We start from the raw sequence: 20177 nt of genomic DNA on the forward strand, positions 1-20177 counted from the left end.
CTGTGCTTCCGTAGAGGTAGGGGAGCTAGCAGGCCAGAGGTGGATGAACGTAGTGCCCTCGTTTGGGTGAATTCTAACACACATGCAAAATACACTGAGGATACAAAACATTAAGAACACCTGCTCTTTCCATGTTATAGACTGACCAGGTGAATCCAGGTAAAAGCTATGATCCTTTGATGTCAGTTGTTAAATCCACTTCAATCAGCGTAGGTGAAGGGGAGGAGACAGGTTAAAGAAGGATTTTTAAGCCTTGAGACAATTCAGACATGGATTGTGTATGTGTGCCATTCAGAGGGTGAATAGGCAAGACAAAACATTTAAGTGCCTTTAACAGGGTATGGTAGTAAGTGCCAGGCGCACCGGTTTGTGTCAAGAACTGCAAAGCTGCTGGGTTTTTCATGCTCAACAGTTTCCCGTATTGTATCAAGAATGGTCCACCACCCAAAGGATATCCACCCAACTTGACAGCTCTGGGAAACATTGGAGTCAACATGGGCCAGCATCCCTGTGGAATGCTTTTGACACCTTGTAGAGTCCATGCCCTGACTAATTGAGGCTGTTCTGAGGGCAAAAGGGGTGCAACTCAATATTAGGAAGGTGTTCCTAATGTTTGGTATACTCAGTGTACATGACAAGAGAATCAAGAACATTACAAAAACTTTCTGGTCGCATGATTTCCTTTAATAAATTGAACGGAGAAAACACATATTACAAAATATCATCTTTTACAGTCACATGGTAACATGAAACCCAAAGTCAGATCTCTTCCCAATTTCTCCCTTACCAAAACATAGCAAAGGAAACAAAACCATGGACCATCTTTTTAACATGTAACTTTGTCTTTAAAGTAGAAAATAAATCACACAAAAACATATTTGCCGCACATAGTTAGACAGGGAGGCAAGAGATAAGACAAGGCTATCAGAGACTGTCAGGGAAAGCTTTGGAGAGGTGTATGTGTCCAGTCGCTATGGGGTTGGGTGACCGGCTTGCTAGCTGTGACCAGAGGGTCAATGAAAGACTAGTGACTGAGTATAGAGGAGCAGTTCATGAGACAGTGTCAGAATTTGTGTTTTCTGTAAATGTGTAGCAAAGGGAGTATAAGGGTTAGAGGCACATATACCTGTTACTAGAGAGATAGCGTTCGAGAATGAACATTTTCATTTCTACATGGGAAAGCTGACTGAGGCTGACATACATAGATAGAGCGAGAGAGACAGCAAGGTGAGATAGGACTGAGATCCAAATACCTAATTTTACAGTACCTTTGGCCAAAGAAATAAACACACAAGGTATCCCAATTAATGTTGAGCCATGCCTTCTCTTGTTAATGTGCCTTCCAGAACAGAAGAAAACAACCCAACTCTTCCCTGTGGGAAAATATCATTCAGGGGTCGCTAAGGTCACAAAGGAGGCACAAGGTCGAAAGTCAGGAGCCAGCAAGCATGATGAGACTGAGTTAGTAGTTAACGCACTCTCAATCCCAGTGTTTTACATCTGTACCCCCATTGTTCCCCAGTTAAACACCTCTACATTTCAGACTGGTTCTTTGTTCCACCGGTGTCATACGTAGCAGACACCAACCCCAACCCATTCAACTGCAGATGAAGATTAGTGATGACACCAGACTCCAAAACCCACTGATAGCCTTAATCGTTAGAGGGCACTGCAGTAGACATAACAATCATTTGATTTGCGAATTAAACAAAACGAAATCACAGCTGATCACATTCCATGTGTGGAACTCGTTTGGAACCAACTTCTTCAACAAGTCAGGAGGTCCAGGAGGAGGGGCAGTGTTAGTGATTGAAGGGTGTGGAAGTTTGTCCCACCCCCAGGTCTAGAATCCTCACCAAGGCCCAACCCCAGTCTGTCTGTCTGTCTGTCCGTCCAGAGTGGGGCTTAGTTTGTCCTTTAGCCAAACCAACACCGTCAGTCTTCACAATAACATCCTCCAAATATCCAGACCCAAAGGCCTGCTCTTTCCTCCAGACTAACAACCTCACATCTTCCAATATACACAACCTGCTCAGGTGAGCTGCTCTTCTCACCTAGAGAGACTGGTCTATAGTATCATCATTATCAGCACAGTAGATGTCCCTGGCTCCTGTCCCTGTAGGTCGTCCCACTGTAGCCCAGGTCTCTAAACAGGCCTACCCAGCGATCAGCGAGCGGTCCTGTGGGCAAAGCGGAGGTCCTGGTCCTTGGGGAACTGTGCTGCGATAGCAGAGGCAGCGGGTTCCATGCCAGTAGGAAGCTCTCTGGCAGGGGAGGGTTTAGGGGAGTCAGTCGTCCAGGCAGGGGATGGCTGTCCCCGGACAGGGGTGCCCACAGCGGGGGAGTGGTCCCTGCTGCGCTGGGGGGCCCCGGCTTCTGGGTCCTGCTGGGAGATGAGCTGCAGCAGGGCGGCTGCCACCGCTGGGCTGATGTCCTGACCAGGCTCAGGCTGGGGTTCAGAGCTGGGCTGCTGCTGGCCAGGGAAGAAGAGGGCTGAGGGGGGAGGGCCAGGCGGAGAGGGGGGACGTCGCTCGGAGGATGGAGGGACCTGATTTGTTCCGATCTGCTGCTTCCGCTTGGTGATTGCACAGTCTGGGGGGTCAGAGAAAACAAGACAGTCAACACAAAGCACACACACAGTTACAGTGAGATTTCACCTGGACATTTGTGCCATAATCTATACTAGATGCATTTTTATTCAATTTCCTTTAGCGAAATGTCCCAGAGAACCGGGTAAGTGTTTGTGGGTGGGGTCTAGACAACGTACAGCTGTATCTCCCACCTTGGCCAGCAGAGGGAGAGCATGTACCGTTCCTACTGCTGGATCCTCACCATCCAATCAACAACGTAGTTTCAGTATGATAAATGTTTTCAATAGGCTACTGTAGAATTGCATGAGTAAAAGGTGTAGGTGTCATAGGTTGATAATGCTACTAAATACCACAAGTATGTGACTAGGATAAATGTTGATTAACTTAATCTGGAAGTGTGTCACCTATGTTATTTCTCCCCTCTTGGTTAATGGTTACTGGTATGTTATGTTATAAAATCATTACGTAGGTGTTTAAAGGGTAATAAAATGTTGAAGACAGACAGGTTGAAATGTTGAGAGATGGTGAAATATCAAAAGACCTCATGGTGGCCTAAATAATCAATATAACATTTATTCACACATTATGTGCACAACGAAAGAAAGACTCAGGACATGGGGGGTGTTTATAGTAATAATAATAACTGACTTAAATAGTGCTTTTCGAGACACCCAAAGCGCTTTACATAGTAGAGGGGGATGCTCACCTTAGGGTTTGTTCAAACCTGACAGACACTCAGTTATATTTCAACAACAATACGAACATGGAGATAAGGGCTCATGGATTATTATGGACTGGAAGGGGTAAAATATGAGGTTTGGGGAGGGGATGACACTACAGGGAGAGAGGTACGTAAAGCTCCATGCAGGCCATAAAGCTGAGAGAGAAAGAGATGCCTTCTCAGTCTGCTGTCATGGCTACCGGGCAACACTGCTGCTACCATTGTTTCCTAGGCAACAGGGTTGTTGCTATAAGTGCCAACAGCAGGGTGACTACAGATAGACAGACTACAGAGGAGAACGCTTTACTAGCGTTGGATGATTGAGGTCTAATGTAAAAGACAACATACAAAAATAAAATTAAAATGTGTAATTTAAATAAAAGTTAAAAGAAAGACATGCAGGTGAAGTCTAAGGTTCAAAACATTTATTTTTGCTTGATAATTTATTAGACTTTCTTCATAAAAATGTTGACATTACAGACTGGTTTTAAATCAATATATTTTTATGGAAGGAAGAACAATCCAAGAAACCTGCTTTAACAAATGGAAAAATGAGAGAGAAAGAGGAAATGGGAAAAGAAATACGAAGGAAAAGAAAACAGAGTGATAAAGAGAGGCAGGAGTGAAAGGGTGGAGGGGAGAGTGCAGTGTGAACCATTTTCTTTCTAATGCTGTAACACTACACACCTTCTCTTGGTTTACATTCACACCAATGAGAAAAGTCCTTGTGCCCAAAGCCCAGTCCATGTGACCTAGGCCGTCCGAAGCCACTCTCTGGTCAGACATCTTGAGGACTTGCCAACTTCATGTATGGTATGTTTCCACCTATGTGTGACTGAGTGGGTGAAAGTAGCCTTTGAAGTGGGAGATGGGTGAGACAGACAAAAGGTGGGTAGGGGGGTGGACTGTTGGTGAGAGGAGGGGGGAGAGGTGGTGGGTCTAGACACAACATAAAACTAATCTTCCTCAAAAAATATTTAAAGTAACCGTGGAATCTTTCTTACGATTTACCATTAAGTTAATATCTTTCATCTCGTTTATAAAGGAATTTACAACTGCTTTATGGGAAGCAGAAAAAGAATTGATGACAAGATCCGCACCATGACAGGGAAACTATGACGGGGCGTCACCCTCCGCCCAGTCTCCTCCCCCTCGTCCACCAGTCCCCTGTGAGATCCCCCTGACCCAGTGCTCTCTGCCCGCCCCCTAGAGACTGAACCCAGACTTGCCCTTGCGGTCAGCAGTGGAGGCGGACGAACCGCGTGTCACTGCCTCCTCTGATTGGACGCCATTGCTCTCGTCGCCTTGCTCCACCCCCTCAGCCAGCGGCTTGATGAGCTGGCCCAATAGGATGGCCAGGAGGTTGGCCTGGTCGTCCTGGCTGAGAGACGGCTCGCCGTGGTGCGGGGAGGGCTCCTGGGGCTCTGGGGGAGGTTCGGGGGGCTGGGACCTAGCCGGACCCTGGTCCTCTGAGGCCCCCCGGTGGTGGGAGGCCTCGGTCAGGGCAGACAGGGACTGGCTAAGGGTCTCTAGCTGCTGCTGGCTCTCTGGGTTGGAGGAGACGTTGAGAAGCTGGGCCATCTGGGGCAGGCTGAGGTCTGTCTGTCTCTGCAGCAGGTTCAACAGTACAGCCAGCTCGGTCTGGTTCAGCTGCTCCGCTGCAGCACCCAGACCTGATGGGAGAGAGACAATGGTCACACATAATGTAGACAGCAGCCTGCTGAGAGTGTATGGAGACAACGTGTTCACATTATAGACTTACAACAACCTGTTCAGCCACTATCTAACCAAGGAGACATTTGGTAAGGGTATGTTCTTCTATAGTAGTGAACTGTGACTACTGTGTCTGCCTGACCTGCTAGCTCATTGGCTGAGATAGCTGAGGAGGGTGGTCTTCCAGGAGGAGGGGGCGGGGCTCCAGCTGGGCTGGCTTGTGGCCGGCTGTTCTCTCCACTGGGAGCCCCCGAGGGGTCCTTACGGGGCACTTTGGGCACAGGCACATCCTCGGGCAGCCCGCTCTGACGCTGGCGCCGTCGTTTCTTACTCCACAGCTCGTGGCAGTCCTGCCAGTGAGGAAGACTGGAGAAAGAGAGAGAGAGTAAGATACAGAGGCAAAAACAGAGTGGTGAAAGCATGAGGGAGAGAAACAGAAAGAGAAGTAAAGGTAGATGGACGGGAAAGAAAGCGAGAGGGGTGTTGGAGTATGGTAGTGGATAGTTCAAGGGTGTTCTCTAGATAGATGTATTGGGCCCAGGAAAGGACAGGCCAAAGACAAGGCCCTCACTTGGGCGGGGACATCTTGCTGGGCTCCACGTTACACAGGAAGTCACTATTGAGGGCCTGTTCAGCCGTGCAGCGCCGCGCTGGGTCAAGGGTCAACATGCGGTCCAGCAGGTCCAGGGCCTGGGCAGGCAGACTGACAGAGAGCGCGAGAGAGAGTGTGAAATTAGAGAGTGCGAGTCAAACAAATAGCATCAACAACTGATGTACTGCCACAACTATCAGATTGATGAAAGAACAAGAAAATCCCACGGATTGTATGTCATGTTACATACAAGGCAAACTCCTCGCGTAGCCGTCGGCGGTACTGTTTCTTGGGCTTCATGGTGTTGAAGTAGGGCAGCTTGATGACGTCAGGCCAGGCAGCGGGACAGGGGCTCCCACACAGACGACTGAGACAGAGAAGGAGAGAGTTAGAGCTTTGGTAAAAATGGTCTGTATCCCAAATGGCACCCTATTCCCTATATAGTGCACTACTTTTGACCAAGGCCCCTAGAGCTCTGGTCAAAAGTAGTGCACTATATAGCAAGGGAACTACTATTTGAGAAGGTCCAGTCACACACATTTCCTAGGTGGCAAAGGTCCGGATGGGTATTGTCATTTATCGGCGTAGTAACAAACCCCCACCTCGCAACCCATGCGACCCCAAAGGCTTCACACCCCTCTTTTTGGCGGAGAGAACATTCTTTTTATAAGCTAATTACCTGCAATTCTACACATTTCACCATTTCTTATGTGTGTTCATATGATACCTGAGTGACTCAACAAAATCTAAAATGGGGGATCCCTGGGGTTCGAGGCCCCTGGGCACCATTTGGCCATGATAACTACAAGATGTAGGTAGCTGGTTAGCCTAACTTACCTATCTATCTAACATGGGCTAGTTGATCAATTGGACATTTCAGTTAAAAATAACTCTAAGATCTGTCAGTGAATGACATAAGAGTTAAACTGCCCATGCACTTCTAAATTTAGAAATTGCATTCGACAGCAGTAAGTTGAAAGCCCAACTGAGTTCCAAAAACAAACAAAAGTCAAGACCCACGGTCCGTATTGACCTCGTTCTGAGTCTGGACTGCAGTACGCCTGTTGAATATGGCTGCTATATAGGAAATAGGTTGCCATGTCATATAGGAAATAGGTTGCCATGTCAGACAGGATTTTAATGTTGAGTTGCAGTCTTCCAGGCAGTAGGGGGCAACAGCAGCATACCTGATCAACTCTAACTGCAGCAGCTCCTGATTGGCCTGGAAGATCGGCTTCTTAGTGAACAGTTCTCCCAGAATACACCTGTGCACAAACAGTCAATGGACAATGTTGGCGACTTGGATTTGTTAAGAGTGATCATTCTTTGCCAATCCTTAGGTTCAGAGCTCCGACTACTTCAGTCAAAATGATATGGCAGTTTTATAGTGACACCATATGGAACAATAAGGTAAGTGCAATCTGTTTTCCTACATAGAGCATGTTTGATTGGAGAATATGTGTGAATGAAATGTTTGTGCACCAATAAACCTCTGTTAACAAATAGGGAATGAGTGTTCTTGGGCATGTACAGAATCAGTGTCCAGGTGCATGACAGTGTGTGTGTGTGTGGGCAAGGTGTGTGTGTACTAACCCGCAGCTCCAGACGTCAATGGCTGGAGAGTACCTCTCCTCTCCCAGGAGGAGCTCAGGGGGGCGGTACCATAGAGTGATTACTTTATTAGTGTAGGGTCGACTGGAGGGAGCAGGGAAGGGGACATTCAGATATAACACACAGATACAGTACCCCTACTATGCCCTCCAGTGCTCAAACCCCCACACTTCATCTCTCAACAATGGGCTCTGACGGAGGGAGAACCTCTTAATACAGGACACAGCACCACCTAGTGGGGAATCATTAGAATAGGTTTTTTCATTCAGACTGCCATGGCAACGGAGGCCTTTTCTCAATTGGATTTGCTCAACTCCCGCGTCCTCTCCTCCGTTCTCTCTCGCCTTCTTTTGGAAAAAGGTCAAAGGGAATCGAGGAGAGGGAATGTGGACAAAAATGTGCCTCTTCCACTCGCGCATCATCAGGCAAATTACGTTTACAGGGGTGGATCCCAAAATAAATGTGTAAAGTGATAAACAAATTAAGTTAGTTGTGCAAGACATTTTATAGATAAAAAGATAAGTAACATATTGTTTGTGTGCATGCTTTTCTCCTCGGACAAAACAAAAGCTGATTCAAAGGGGGTGTGGCAGATATCAAAACTCTTCCGTGAAGGACTCTTGTAAGATACATGACTACCTCATGAAAGGTGGCTATCGAGGAATTGACATTTCATCGACCACTTATCGGTTTCCGGGTCACAGAGGAGAGCGGAGAGAGGGTGGAGGACGGGCTTTGCCCAAATGAGAAAAAGCCAGTGTGAGGGTCACAGTTTAAAAGGATTGAACCAGAGACAGGAAGGACCTCTGACTTCATGTACTTATAAACACATGATGATGTCATCGTTGCTCCAAAGCAACTTGAGAAATCCAAGTCTCACCTTTCCTCTGAGTTGTAGAGGCGGGCCAAACCAAAGTCAGCCAGTTTGATCTGACCACTGCACAAGGAGAGAGAGATAAAGAAGTGTGTGGTTAGAGACAGAGAATCAAGCTCAATAACAAGACAACTTATTACATTCTACAGCTGTTAACTTATACAACCCTAACTACAGAAGTGAATAATTCAATCAAAACAGAAAGGCAGAGGAAAGGGCATTTGAATTCCCATGGTAGAATGTTGCACATTGAAAGCACCAATCAAAGGAAAAACCCAATCCTACTTTAGCTACAACAATCATTTTAAAACAACCCCTGTACTCCCTGTCCTCACTACTAAAACCACACAAACTACTACTGTTGCTATTACCATAACATTCTAGGTTAGTGAGTCCATTTTTTTATACCAGGGACCGGCAAAGCTATGCTTTTCCCTCCTTGGGGAACTGCTTACATTAAAAGGTAGACTCAGTGAGACGACGTAGATGTACAAAGTAAACAGCAGTAGTGGGTCAATTTCCACAACAACTAAGAGCGTTGAAGCGCGAGGCTGAACTTCTTCGCTGTTTTGGTCCCGTAGATACCACGTTGTAGCAGCGTGAAGTGCACCTGTGCACATGAGCAGATACTCTGTGTGACTGTGTGAGAGCAAAGTCTTGCACCACTCATCTCATTATCTGCAGTGTTGCTCGTGGCAACGTCATCTCGCTGAGTCTACCTTTAAAACTAGCACTGTAGAACTGTATAAATTAATGGACAGTGAACCATCTCAGTGACCAGCCAGCAACATCTCACGGACCGGCCCATGGACGGAGAAACACTGTTCCCTCCTCCTTGTGAACCTGTTAGAGTTGTCACGATACCAACATTTTACTAACTATACGACAAAAACCTGTCACTGAAATTCACACTTCTACCCAATACAACACATTGAATTTAACTTCACTCTGTTCAGTGTATAATAGAATACTGCATAGAATGGCCGATTTGCTCATTTTGCAAAGGCCTACCTGTGCTTTGGCTGGAGGAGTGGGAGGAAGGAATAGCATTATGATCTGCATGTCATTGTAGCACTAAGGGGAAAACACTGCATGAAACCTTTAATCTTCAGTTAACACAGACACACACTCCCTCCCTTACACACTCTCTCAGTCTCCCTCTCTCATACACACACACACCACTCTCTCTCCCACAAAAACACACACTGCTCCCAACTTTTAAAACGTTAGGCACCAAACAGAATATAAGGAGAAATAGATTTTGTGATATAGTTTAGGCTTCCTAGACCTATATGAATCCTACCTTTGAAGCACATCTCATGAGTAGGAAACCCTTTCCTTTCTTCCTGGGCCAATCAAATTTGACTAGACCTACTGTGACGTTACCAGGTTGTTAGCCAGCTAGGTAACATGACTGAACAACGTTGTTTGTTATCAAACCAATAATTAGCGATCCAGGACTAGTTTAAAACGGCCCGCGACACGGTTTGTGAAATTAAAAATGCACACGAATCCCGATAGAACATTTTAAAATGCATCTCCGGTAATATGGGTCATATTTCTTTTGAGCAGTTTAGGCTAGAGACAAGCCATCCTCTTTGCTGTCAAGCATGCCTGTTGTGAAGCAGTGCTGCATTTTCCCTCTCTGACACTCAGAGGCTGTATGACAGTGAACTTGCAAAGTCTACTCAGACTGGCCTGTGCTCTTGGTTATAACAGGCAATAAAATGACACATTGTATTAACATTGCTCGCTCTGTGCACTGCTCCAATGTAACAAATGTACACATCTAACAACAGAAGACTCATCGGGGTCTGCATCCCCGCTCGCCATCATGGTGGTCATCATGTGGTCCTCTGTAGCTCAGCTGGTAGAGCACGGCGCTTGTAACGCCAAGGTAGTGGGTTCGATCCCCGGGACCACCCATACACAAAAATGTATGCACGCATGACTGTAAGTCGCTTTGGATAAAAGCGTCTGCTAAATGGCATATTATTATTTATTATATTATTATCATGGCTAAATTATATTTTTAAAAACGAACGGAGGAATAGATGCGCATGAAGAGCGGACAGAGAGAAGCAGGTGAGTGAGGGATGGTAGGGGATGCGGCTGGCTGATTACAGCTGCCACAAGTGATATGCGCATGAAAGTGAAGTGGACACTATTGGACCTGCGCATACAAGAGACTAGTGACTGTTGCTTAAATTCAACTGAATTTATAAACCAAACTACTTTATAAACATTTTATAACAGGCGCCAGCAGGTTCTTTAGATTGGTTGGGCTGAAAAATTCAGTAGTATCATTCGAAACGGTACTACAGTATTTTAAAATGTTGGTATCATAAGTATCATGACATTTTGGTACCGTGATATTACCGTGGTACCGATCCACCGTGCAACACTAGTACCTGTTGTTAAGCAGTATGTTGGAGCACTTGATGTCTCTGTGGAGGAAGTTCTTCTTGTGGCAGTAATCCAGTCCCTCCATCAGCTGTCTCATGAAGCTCCTCACGTGTTCCTGGGAGAACTGACACAGCCCTGACTCCAGCAGACCCATCAGGTCATGGTCCATGTATTCAAACACCAGGTAGAAGGCACCTGACGGGACAGGGAGGGGTTAGGAGGATGCGCATTCACACGCATACAGGCAGACATGGCTGGCTCATGCACCAAGATCAAACCCCACACACACACAGTCCCCCTTCCACACACCTTTGTCCTTCTTGAAGTCCAGTGCATCCTGTTTGTCTGTGACTATCTCCTTCATGTTGACCACGCTGCGGTGGTTGAGCTGGCGGAGGATCTTGATCTCTCTGATGGCCGTGATGGGGAAGCCCTCCTTCTCATTGTCCAGACGCACCTTCTTCAGAGCCACCAGCTCACCTGGAGGACAGGAGAACAAGATGAACATTACAGATCACTTCATTGTCCAATGTAGGGGGTGGATGAAAACATCTCTGTTGATTGTCCTGTTTAAAAGTGTAATAAATGTGCTATATAAAATACATTTGTCCAATGTACACGGATGCCCAATGGAAATGTGTCTTCTGCTTTAATCCAATTCCTCCGACAGACACACAGAAGCAGGAGGTTGGAGCAAGGGCCTCTCTGATTTGTGCCTCTCTCAAGAACAATGAAACACAGGTATGTCAGTGAAAGGCCACACGGGGCTCTCACCGGTGTCTTTGTCCTTGGCCTTGTACACCTGGCCGTAGGTGCCCTCTCCGATAATGCCGATGATGTCAAACTTATCCACGCAGCGTTTGCCCCAGTCGCTCTGTGTCTGTTTGCGTTCGCCATAGCGTGGACAGCAAAACCTAGAGAGAGCAGAGGAGACTTGCTATTAGGAAACGTTTTACCTCACTGAATAAGCCCTTGATGATAACTTTGTACTATCTTATGCTTATTTTTTATTTTTGTTGAAAGAAAAGAGGCTGCGGTGGGAGAGGAGAGCTGTGGAAAAGACTATTAGAGTTCAGTGGTTTGGGGGGATTGAAAAGAAGTAGAAGGTTAGGTTGAGCAGATAGGAACTCACTTTGGTCTCTTCTTGAGGGCGGACTGGGGTGGAGGTGGAGCTCTGTGGACGGGGGACTGAGGGGGCGAGGGGTCTCCTCCGGCCAGCGTCGGGGGCAGCGGGAGATCAATCAGAGACGGCCGACTCCGCATCTCCTTCTCCTTCCTGGAAGACCTCTGAGGAGGAGTGGACTTCTTCGGACTGATGGAGGTAGAGAGGGAGATAGGGAGAGAGAGAGATTGAAGGTAGAGAAGGAAGGAGAGAAAAAGAAACAATTTCATTACTCCAGCGCATCGTTGTTTTTCTAGTGAGTTTGAATTTTATTTTCCTTATATGTCTGTAGCACAAATGTATCCCCAAATAGCATGACAAAGGGATGTGGGGCCCATGAACTACAGTTTCACTGTGGCAGACATTTTGGCCAGTGCAGTCCACTGTAGAGGAAGCACTGAATTTGACAAGGCTGCAAGGAGTTAGTGATTATTTTTAAGTCCCGAGTAGGCCTGTTTTGACTACTTGACATACTCATGGTCTAATGGTAGCTAAAGCATAGGCATACAGAGCAGTCAGGGAATCTGTTCAGAATTCCAGTACTGCACTGCAGGCATGTGTGTGACTGACTGTTGGGTGAAACCTGAGCCTACAGTATAGGCCTAATAACTGTTGTGATGATGACTACCCGCTTGCCAAGCAACAGCACTGGGGAGTGGAGTGTGTGTGTGTGTGTGTATGTGCGTTCCATGGCTCACCTGTCCTGACAGTCTCCCATTAGCATGGGTGGTAAAGGCAGGGGGGGCAGAGTGGAGGTCTTGTGGATGGGTGTCAGGCGGGCAGGGCTGCGTGTGGGCATGGGGGCAGGAGATTTGGACTGGGGGGACGACAAGGAGGAGGAGGAGAGGGCTGTGGAGGGTGGGAGGCTGGCCTCTGTCTGGCCCTGGGGTGTAGGTGGCTGAAGTTGGGTGACAGGTGTGGAGGGCAGAGGAGGTGGGGGCAGTGGGGTCGTCTGACCGGGGGGCAGAGGGGGTGCAGGAGATGAGAAGGTGGAGGGTGGAGATGCAGAGCCGTGTTCTTCCCCAACAAGAGTGTCCTGTGGCTGGGGTGCACTGGGTGGAGGCTGGAGGTCCGCGGCTTGGACAGAGTCTCTCTCAAGTGCTCTCTCGGGCTCAGCTTTAGGGGGGCGTGAAGTGGACCCCTTGGTCTTGCGTGAGGAAGGTGGAGGGGAGGGGGGGCGAGCTGCAGCCACCGCAGCCTGGCGCTCCTTCTTCCTCCGGCTAAGCTCCGCCCCCAGGCTGGAGTTGAGTGGCAGGCGGGAGGAGGGTGGGGAGCGGCTGGTGGGCCGGCTGCTGTGAGACCCGCCACCCCCAGCCCCCCCAGCAGAGGACGAATGCTTCTTGTTGCGAGAGCGAGAGGAGGAGCGATGGGAAGAGGAGAAAGGTGGCGAACGACTCCGGGAGCGAACTGAGCGCCTGGAGAGAGAGACGAGATGTTAGGAAAACAATAATTTCTTGTTGGCTGCAAGTTCTCTTTCTAAGTTCGGAGGGGGCACCAAGAAAGAGGAACTAGAAGAAGGGAGGAGGCCATTTGACATTACTGGGGCATTGTGCACTTGTGTATTAAGAAATGTGTTAATAAAAACAACACATGGCACATGTCATGGAAAATGATAACTACCAAACATTTGTTATGTTTATATAATGAGATAAGACCATGTGGCAAGCTCACTTCACAGCTAGCTTGACATTTCACCAATGGTGCTATCGAATTGGATCCTTTTCTATAGCTCAACTGGTTCATAAGTTATCAACTGGCGGTCACGTGTTTTGGCGAGGCAGGACCCTGGTTCAAGCCCAGTTAGAGGCAAGTTCAGAGAGGGAGTGCTATTTGCTAAGATAGCACACTGACGCCTTTTACACATAAACTGAGTTATGTCTTCTTCCATATGAGCTACACTTCCCATTCCCTTAGTCAGCATACAAACATAAAAGGTGGTTAGTCAGGAGGACAACCTTTGGCTACTTTAAGTTCAGACTAAAGCACTGTGTGTACAAACTTCCTCCAGAAGTTCACTGTCTTGTGGGTTAACCTCAACATTCCTCTGGCATTAGGCCAAATAGCTTTGGGACATACATTCAAACACCTCATCACCACACATACTTTGATAACAATCAATTAACCCTTATTCAAAATGTGGGAGATGTAAGATGAAAAGTATGAAGATTCTGAACATACTTAAAGGGATACTTCAGGATTTTGGCAGAGTCAGATAAACTAATCTATACCATTTTTATGTCCAATACGAAGGAAGTTAGAGGTAGTTTCACGAGCCAATGCTAACGTTAATGCTAGTTAGCAATTGCGCTAGCGCTAGTTGGCAACTTCCTTCAAAGTGCATGCAGACAAAAAATGGTATCCACAAGTTCATCTGACTCTGGGGAAGATGATAAAGGGCCTCATTGCCAAAATCCCAAAGTATCCCTTTAATTGCAGAGACAACATTCAGATTCAATAATTTGTTTGAGGGGTTAGGAAAACAAATTAACTAGTAGCAAGTTAATATGTCCCTGAGCATGAAAACTTATAAAAGACTACAAACTAAATCTAAAATGTGATTATTATGAGTTAAGAACTGGGAAATTAAGTTAATTAGCTAGACTAAACAAATAGCCTACAGTTAGCTACAGGCTTGACTACATCAACATGATTCACCAGCAGCAGAGTCTACTGTCAGCAGAGTCTACTGTCAGCAGAGAACCTTTTAACGATCACGACAGAGGGCCTAGTTTTATCTTACAGCTACGCCCCCTCCCACCAACAGAAGCTCAAGGTCCACTCTCTGATGCGACACAAAATCAAAATGGCTGAATGTCAACAGCCTAGCCCAAGGCTCTCCAACCCTGTTCCTGGAGAGATACTGTCCTGTAGGTTTTCACTCCAACCCTAATCTGGTGTACCTGATTCTAATAATTAGCTGGTTGGTAAGCTCGATCAGGTTAGTTAGAACTGGGGTTTGAGCGGAAACTTACAGGAGGGTAACTCTCCTGGAACAGGGTTGAGAGCCATGGCCTAGCCAGTCACCCCACTCCCTGGCTAGTGTAGTCTACCCCCCAACCCATGCCCTCTCCAGCTCCAAAGACCACCACAGCCCCTCATAGGGTTTCCCTAGCCTGGAGCGCACAGGCCTTGCATGTCTGTCTGAGCCCCATGTGATGCCTGTCCTGACTTACATAGGTTTCCCTTCCCCCTCTACACCACATGGCAAGAGACAACAACTCCCTGGCAGAAACAGCCCTGCATGTCACACAGACACATCTGAACATAGAATCAATGTCTCTTCCCTGACTATAGTTTTAAGTAGCCCATGCAGGACATTACAACCTGGCCTAGCCATTCCCGTTCCAACACCCTGGGGCTAAGAGCACAGGAGAGGAAGCTGCAGGTACCGTCTGTTCCCATGGCTCAATCCTCAGCTATCTAAAGCACTGTCTCGACCACTTACGATTTAAAGGTGCAATATGCAGGAATCTCTTCGCCATTTCCTGGTTGCAAAAATTCTAATAGTTTGCCTAATTTCCGTTTGTGACAAAACAAGCAATGCATCATTGTACCAACTAAACTCGCTGTGAAATATATTGTATAAAACCCAAAATATTGTATTTTCAGCTGTTTGAAACTGGTGTACAAAACCGAAAGTAAAAGATGCAAAAATGTAACTTAAGCACGGGAAGCATAGAAATAGCGCACATAGAACAGATCTGCTTATTAGACTTGCTTTCAATGAGAATGGCAGATCTATAACTCACATTTCTATGTGAATTTGGTCAGGTCGCCCAAAAAGTTACATATTGCATCTTTAACAAACACACAATACAAGCACTTCCTTAGCACACACAGAAAAGGAAGTAGAAAACAAACAAACTGTAGAAACAGTCAAAGTGGACCCGGTGTCTCCTCCAGTGGCCTGGCCCTGTTCCAGTAATGAGAACATCAACAGTAACAACACCAGTTCATTATCACGTTTGGAGCCTTAGTAAAAATGCACTTCGGTCATTTGTGAGAATCAATGTGTGTGTTAGGTAGCACTGGTGAATATGCCTCTGTGTGTGGAGGTGCATGCCATGCATACAGTGAGTGAATAACCGAGTGAGATTGGGTGGCTAGTAGTAGTGCATAGCTACATGTTAGTATTAGGCTTTGTCTCAAATGACACCATATTCCCTTTGTAGTCCACTACTTTTGACCAGGGTCTCATGGGGCCTGGTCAAAAGTAGTGCTGTATAAAGGGAATAGAGTGTGATTTGGTACATATTACGCAACTAGCATAAATGTAAATGTGTATATGAGGCAGGCTGAATGGAAGGTGTCTGGGCCAGGCCAGAATACTCACCGGGACATAGGGCTAGCACTGGAGGACCTGCGATTACCATAGGGACTGATGGAGCGTCTCCTGGAGTAGGGGCTGTCGTCTCTCTCATAGCTAGAAGACCTCTGCCTGCTGGCGTAGGGGCTGTCTGACCTCTGCCTGCTCCGCCTGGACATCTCCCTGTAGGGGCTGGGGCTCTGTGGGGCCGGCCTGCGTTTCTGGTGGTGGTAGCTGTCCACCTCCTGGCTGTAACCACTGACCATGGGGCTTCCATTACCCCCTCTCCTGGGGGGGCTGGGGGACTGTGTTGGGGCTGGGGCCTTCCGGCGAGGGCTCCCCCTGCTCGAGGAAGGCTGCCCCTTGCCCTTAGGGCTGGACTTGTGGCTCTTTGAGGACTTCCGTTGGCTCCTCTCCGTCCGGGCCTTCTGAGAGGCAGAGGTGCTCTGGCTGGCGGTTGCGTCCCCCCGACCCTCGCGCCCCTCCCGTCCCTCTCGCTTCTGCTGCTTATCCTTGCGAGACTTCCTGGAGCGACCACCCTCCTTGCTGCGAGATGACGAGGAGGAGGAGGTGGTGCTTCCCACACTGGCTGCAGTTTGGGCCTGGGAGGAGGGGGGCAACTCTCCACGCTTTGGCCCCAAGTCAGCCTCCAGCTGACCCTGACGTCGTGACCCAGAGGACAGGGATGCTACAGAGGACAGGGAGGCCACCTTCTCCTTGACTTTTCCAGAACTCCCTCTCTCACGGTCTTTGCTGCTTTTTTTCTTAGTACTCTGACCCCCTTCCCCAGAGTCTCTAACTTTGTTGGGATCCTTCGACTTTTTGCGAGAGTGTCGGTGCTTGTGTTCCCGACCATCTCTACCAACAGCCCCGCCCACCCCCCCTTTACTATAATCTAGGACAGGTTCTAACCGATCCCCAGCTCCTCTCTCAGCAGACCTTGCAGTAGGTGCGTCCGAAAAAGTATCCGAATCGGAACTTATGTCGTCATATTCTACCAGCGGCTTCACGGCGCTAACGGAAGGAGGCGCTGTGGAGGTGAGGGCAGAAAAACCAGGGCCCTGAGCCACCTCGGACTCACGTCCATGTTTGGCTGATTTATGCCGTTTGCGCTTGGAAGAAGATGGCACTGACGACTTTGACTGGAGGTTACCGTCCTTGCTCGTCATGTTGCCTGCAGAGGTATGAGGCAGGACCAGGGGCTGGTGTAGCCCGCTGTTGCCGCTCGTTGTTTGGGGCGGCAGGGCAATGCTACTGTTGGATTCCGGCTTCCTCTTGGTCCCATGGTGTCTATCCGACCCAGGCATTCCTCACGTCAGCGACGGAACCTCTCCCGAGCGTGGGCCTCTGTAGCCGAGACAATACATTAACGGGAGAGTAGTACTCCGAAATCCGGTAAAATGAGATCCAGTGTTCTAAGCAAGCCGACAAACAGCAAATAGTCTGCCCAGGGTTAGTCCTCAAGCATTATCCGAGTTCATTCCAAGCCGTTCGACAGCATGGTTTGTCAAAGCAGAAAAATAAAGGTTGCTAGTGGCAAAAAACGCCACTAAACTGAAGGCCTGTGCATTTAGCTAGTTAGAGAAACTGGCTGAAAAGGCCCAAACAAATCGGAGTATTGTGCGCTCTTCTCCGTTTCTATTTGGCTAGCTAGCTCTGTGTAGCTAGCATGCTGTTTGGTAAAAAACGAACGAAAAAAAGAAGTCCCTTTTCTTTTAGCTTCCCTTGTCCGGTGCCAATCTTAGTTTAGGTGTTATTGTTCCTTAGATTTACGGTTTTGGAGTTCAATAAACAAACAGATAGCCGTCATTAACAGCCGATGTTGTTTCTCGAACAAACTGAAAACTTGACCCGGTTGGTACTGTTTACATGGTCCCTTTTAATATAATTGTATCTCTTGTTAATTTGATATTGATCAGAAATTATAGTATTTTAATGTGCAGTAGATGTTCCAGTTTATTTTTAATGGCTCTGGGAATCAACCAGGCCTATCTTTAGGGCGATGATAGTGGATTTAATAACATCCACAGCCCTGTCAAGAGACGACAACCGCCATTGTGGCTCCTGTTGTAAATTCTGCAACTGCGCTCTTATCGTTATCGCCCTATGACTAGAACCGGAAATCTCGACGGCTGTCATTCTTCATGGTAGCTCAGCAACAGCCTATCCGAAAGCGCTATCCAGGGAGATGCACCGCCTTCTGCCCTTGGCGCGCCGCAGCGTTTCATCTGTAGAGGGCCTTTTAAATATACGTTTTCTTCCAAGAAAGTAAACGTTATTGTTTTCCAACTACATTACCTAGCTTGTAATTAATTTAAACAACTTCAGAAGTTGACAAGAAAATACTGAACACAAAAACGATACGGGTAAAGTAATGTGTCTTTATTGAGAAATAAACAGAAAGTGGCCATAGCCCTGTGCAGCCGTCCAAAGAGAAACAGCTAGCTATGATGTGTAAGTACAGATACTGAGACCTCTCTGTCGTAAAACATAGCAAACGGACACTGACCGACTTAAAACCTATTTATTTGTATTACTCAGTGGTGTCACCCCAACAACCACATCACTCAGTGGTGTCACCCCAACAACCACACAAATGGCAACCAGAGACCAACTATTGCTTCCATGAGGTATCCGCACATTCAATAATTATTTTGCTCCATAATAAATCAGTGCAGTGCTCCACAGTATACATTTTCTGGTAGTAACGCCAATGTTAAATGAATACTAACTTTTTTTTATCTTCATCACTAATGTTATCGTAGACCGGTCTCCACCATCAGAGACTTGTGTCACGAAAAACTATAAATCATTGTATGTTGAACCAAATAGGAAATTATCTAACACATACCTCAATTTCCAACCTGGACTCAAGGGTAGACTTAACATAATAAACGATAATCCGGGACACTCAAATTAGTATGATATGTTAAATTTGGTATGGGATGTATTAATTTGTGGATGTCCATCATCCATTTCGTATGATATGTTACGAATTACAATTCATATGATGTTTTAGGATCGAGAATATATAAAATATGTTACGAATTTTCAATACGCATATGTTACGAATTTCAATTTGTTGTGGCTAACATTAGTTAGGTGGCTAACGTTAGCTAGGCTAGGGGTTAAGATTAATGTTAGGATTTAGGTTACCGGTTTAGGGGAAAGGTTAGCTAACATGCTAAGTAGTTTCAAAGTAGTTAAAATGTAAGTAGTTGCTAATTAGCTAAAATGCTAAAGTTGTCTGTGATGAGATTCGAACACGCAACCTTTGGGTTCTAGACCTTTGTGTTAGCTAAGTAGTTGCAAAGTAGCTAAAACGTAGTAAGTAGTTGCTAAAGTTGTCCGTGATGAGATTTGAACACACAACCTTTGGGTTGCTAGACGTTCATGTCAAATCCTCCCCAACCAACCAACCTCCTTTCGTTTTGACCTTCTGTAAACATACCAAACGGATTTTAGTTTACTATGCTACGCCTAGTCTATGAGACCAGCCTGCCATTTCTCGACCAACCACGCTTGTCCATTGCTGCGTTCAAACCACTGGGAACTCGGAAAAATACGAAGTCAAATCATGACGTTTGTTTTCTTCAGGTCGGAAATCGGAGCTCTAGAAAGAGGCCCGAGTTCCCGATTTGGAATTCCGAGATGGATGATTGTTCAAATCCATTTTTCCCAGTCGGAGCTCGTTTTTTTCCGAGTTCCCAGTTGTTTTGAACTCTCGGAAGTCGGAGATTTCCGAGTTCCCAGTTGTTTTGAACGCGGCACATGTCCCGGATAAATGACGTATTAGCAGCTGGATGTATGCGCATGCGACGTGAGAAATTATGGCCAAAGTATATTTCCTCCGTTATAAGGACATTATGTGTATTTATTTTGTCTTTATACAGTGTATGTTGACAATAGGAGTCCAGAAAGAACCACAACTTGATTTAAAGTGCAATGGCTCAGCATGGTTTTTTGCTCCCTGTTTACATGCACCTTTTCCCGCTATAATGACGTCCAATGACAACTCACGTATATGTGTCTTGATTGGTTTCTTGCGAGCTGGAAGCGGAGTCCAAAGCGGAAGTGCTCTTTCCCCAAACAGCAACAACAAAGTTACAATGTATCCATTCGATCATCAAATTGACAAATTGTGTTTGGTCAATGTCACTAAGTATCAGTGGCTATTGAATATATATATATAGATATATAT

General features: G+C 46.7%; 1 protein-coding gene and 1 non-coding gene across 2 annotated transcripts; both read right to left on the bottom strand.

Annotated features, from left to right (window-relative positions):
- Nucleotides 1-662: 662 nt before the first annotated feature.
- LOC121570224 (cyclin-dependent kinase 12-like) lies at nucleotides 663-17283 on the bottom strand. The gene is made up of 14 exons (XM_045209300.1): nucleotides 16004-17283; nucleotides 12369-13085; nucleotides 11641-11820; nucleotides 11283-11422; nucleotides 10818-10988; nucleotides 10514-10703; nucleotides 8109-8165; nucleotides 7211-7312; nucleotides 6805-6882; nucleotides 5868-5984; nucleotides 5597-5728; nucleotides 5168-5391; nucleotides 4542-4985; nucleotides 663-2592 (listed from the first exon to the last, which is right to left on the bottom strand). Exons 1-14 carry the CDS (start codon nucleotides 17281-17283, stop codon nucleotides 2168-2170), a joined length of 4257 nt encoding a protein of 1418 aa, XP_045065235.1. The 3' UTR covers nucleotides 663-2167.
- Nucleotides 11951-12087, bottom strand: LOC123482325. Its single transcript, XR_006657674.1, has one exon. It is a non-coding gene; the product is annotated as a small nucleolar RNA SNORA5 (small nucleolar RNA).
- Nucleotides 17284-20177: the final 2894 nt, after the last annotated feature.

This window comes from Coregonus clupeaformis, chromosome 30 (assembly GCF_020615455.1).
Source record: "Coregonus clupeaformis isolate EN_2021a chromosome 30, ASM2061545v1, whole genome shotgun sequence".
Taxonomy (NCBI): domain Eukaryota; kingdom Metazoa; phylum Chordata; class Actinopteri; order Salmoniformes; family Salmonidae; genus Coregonus; species Coregonus clupeaformis.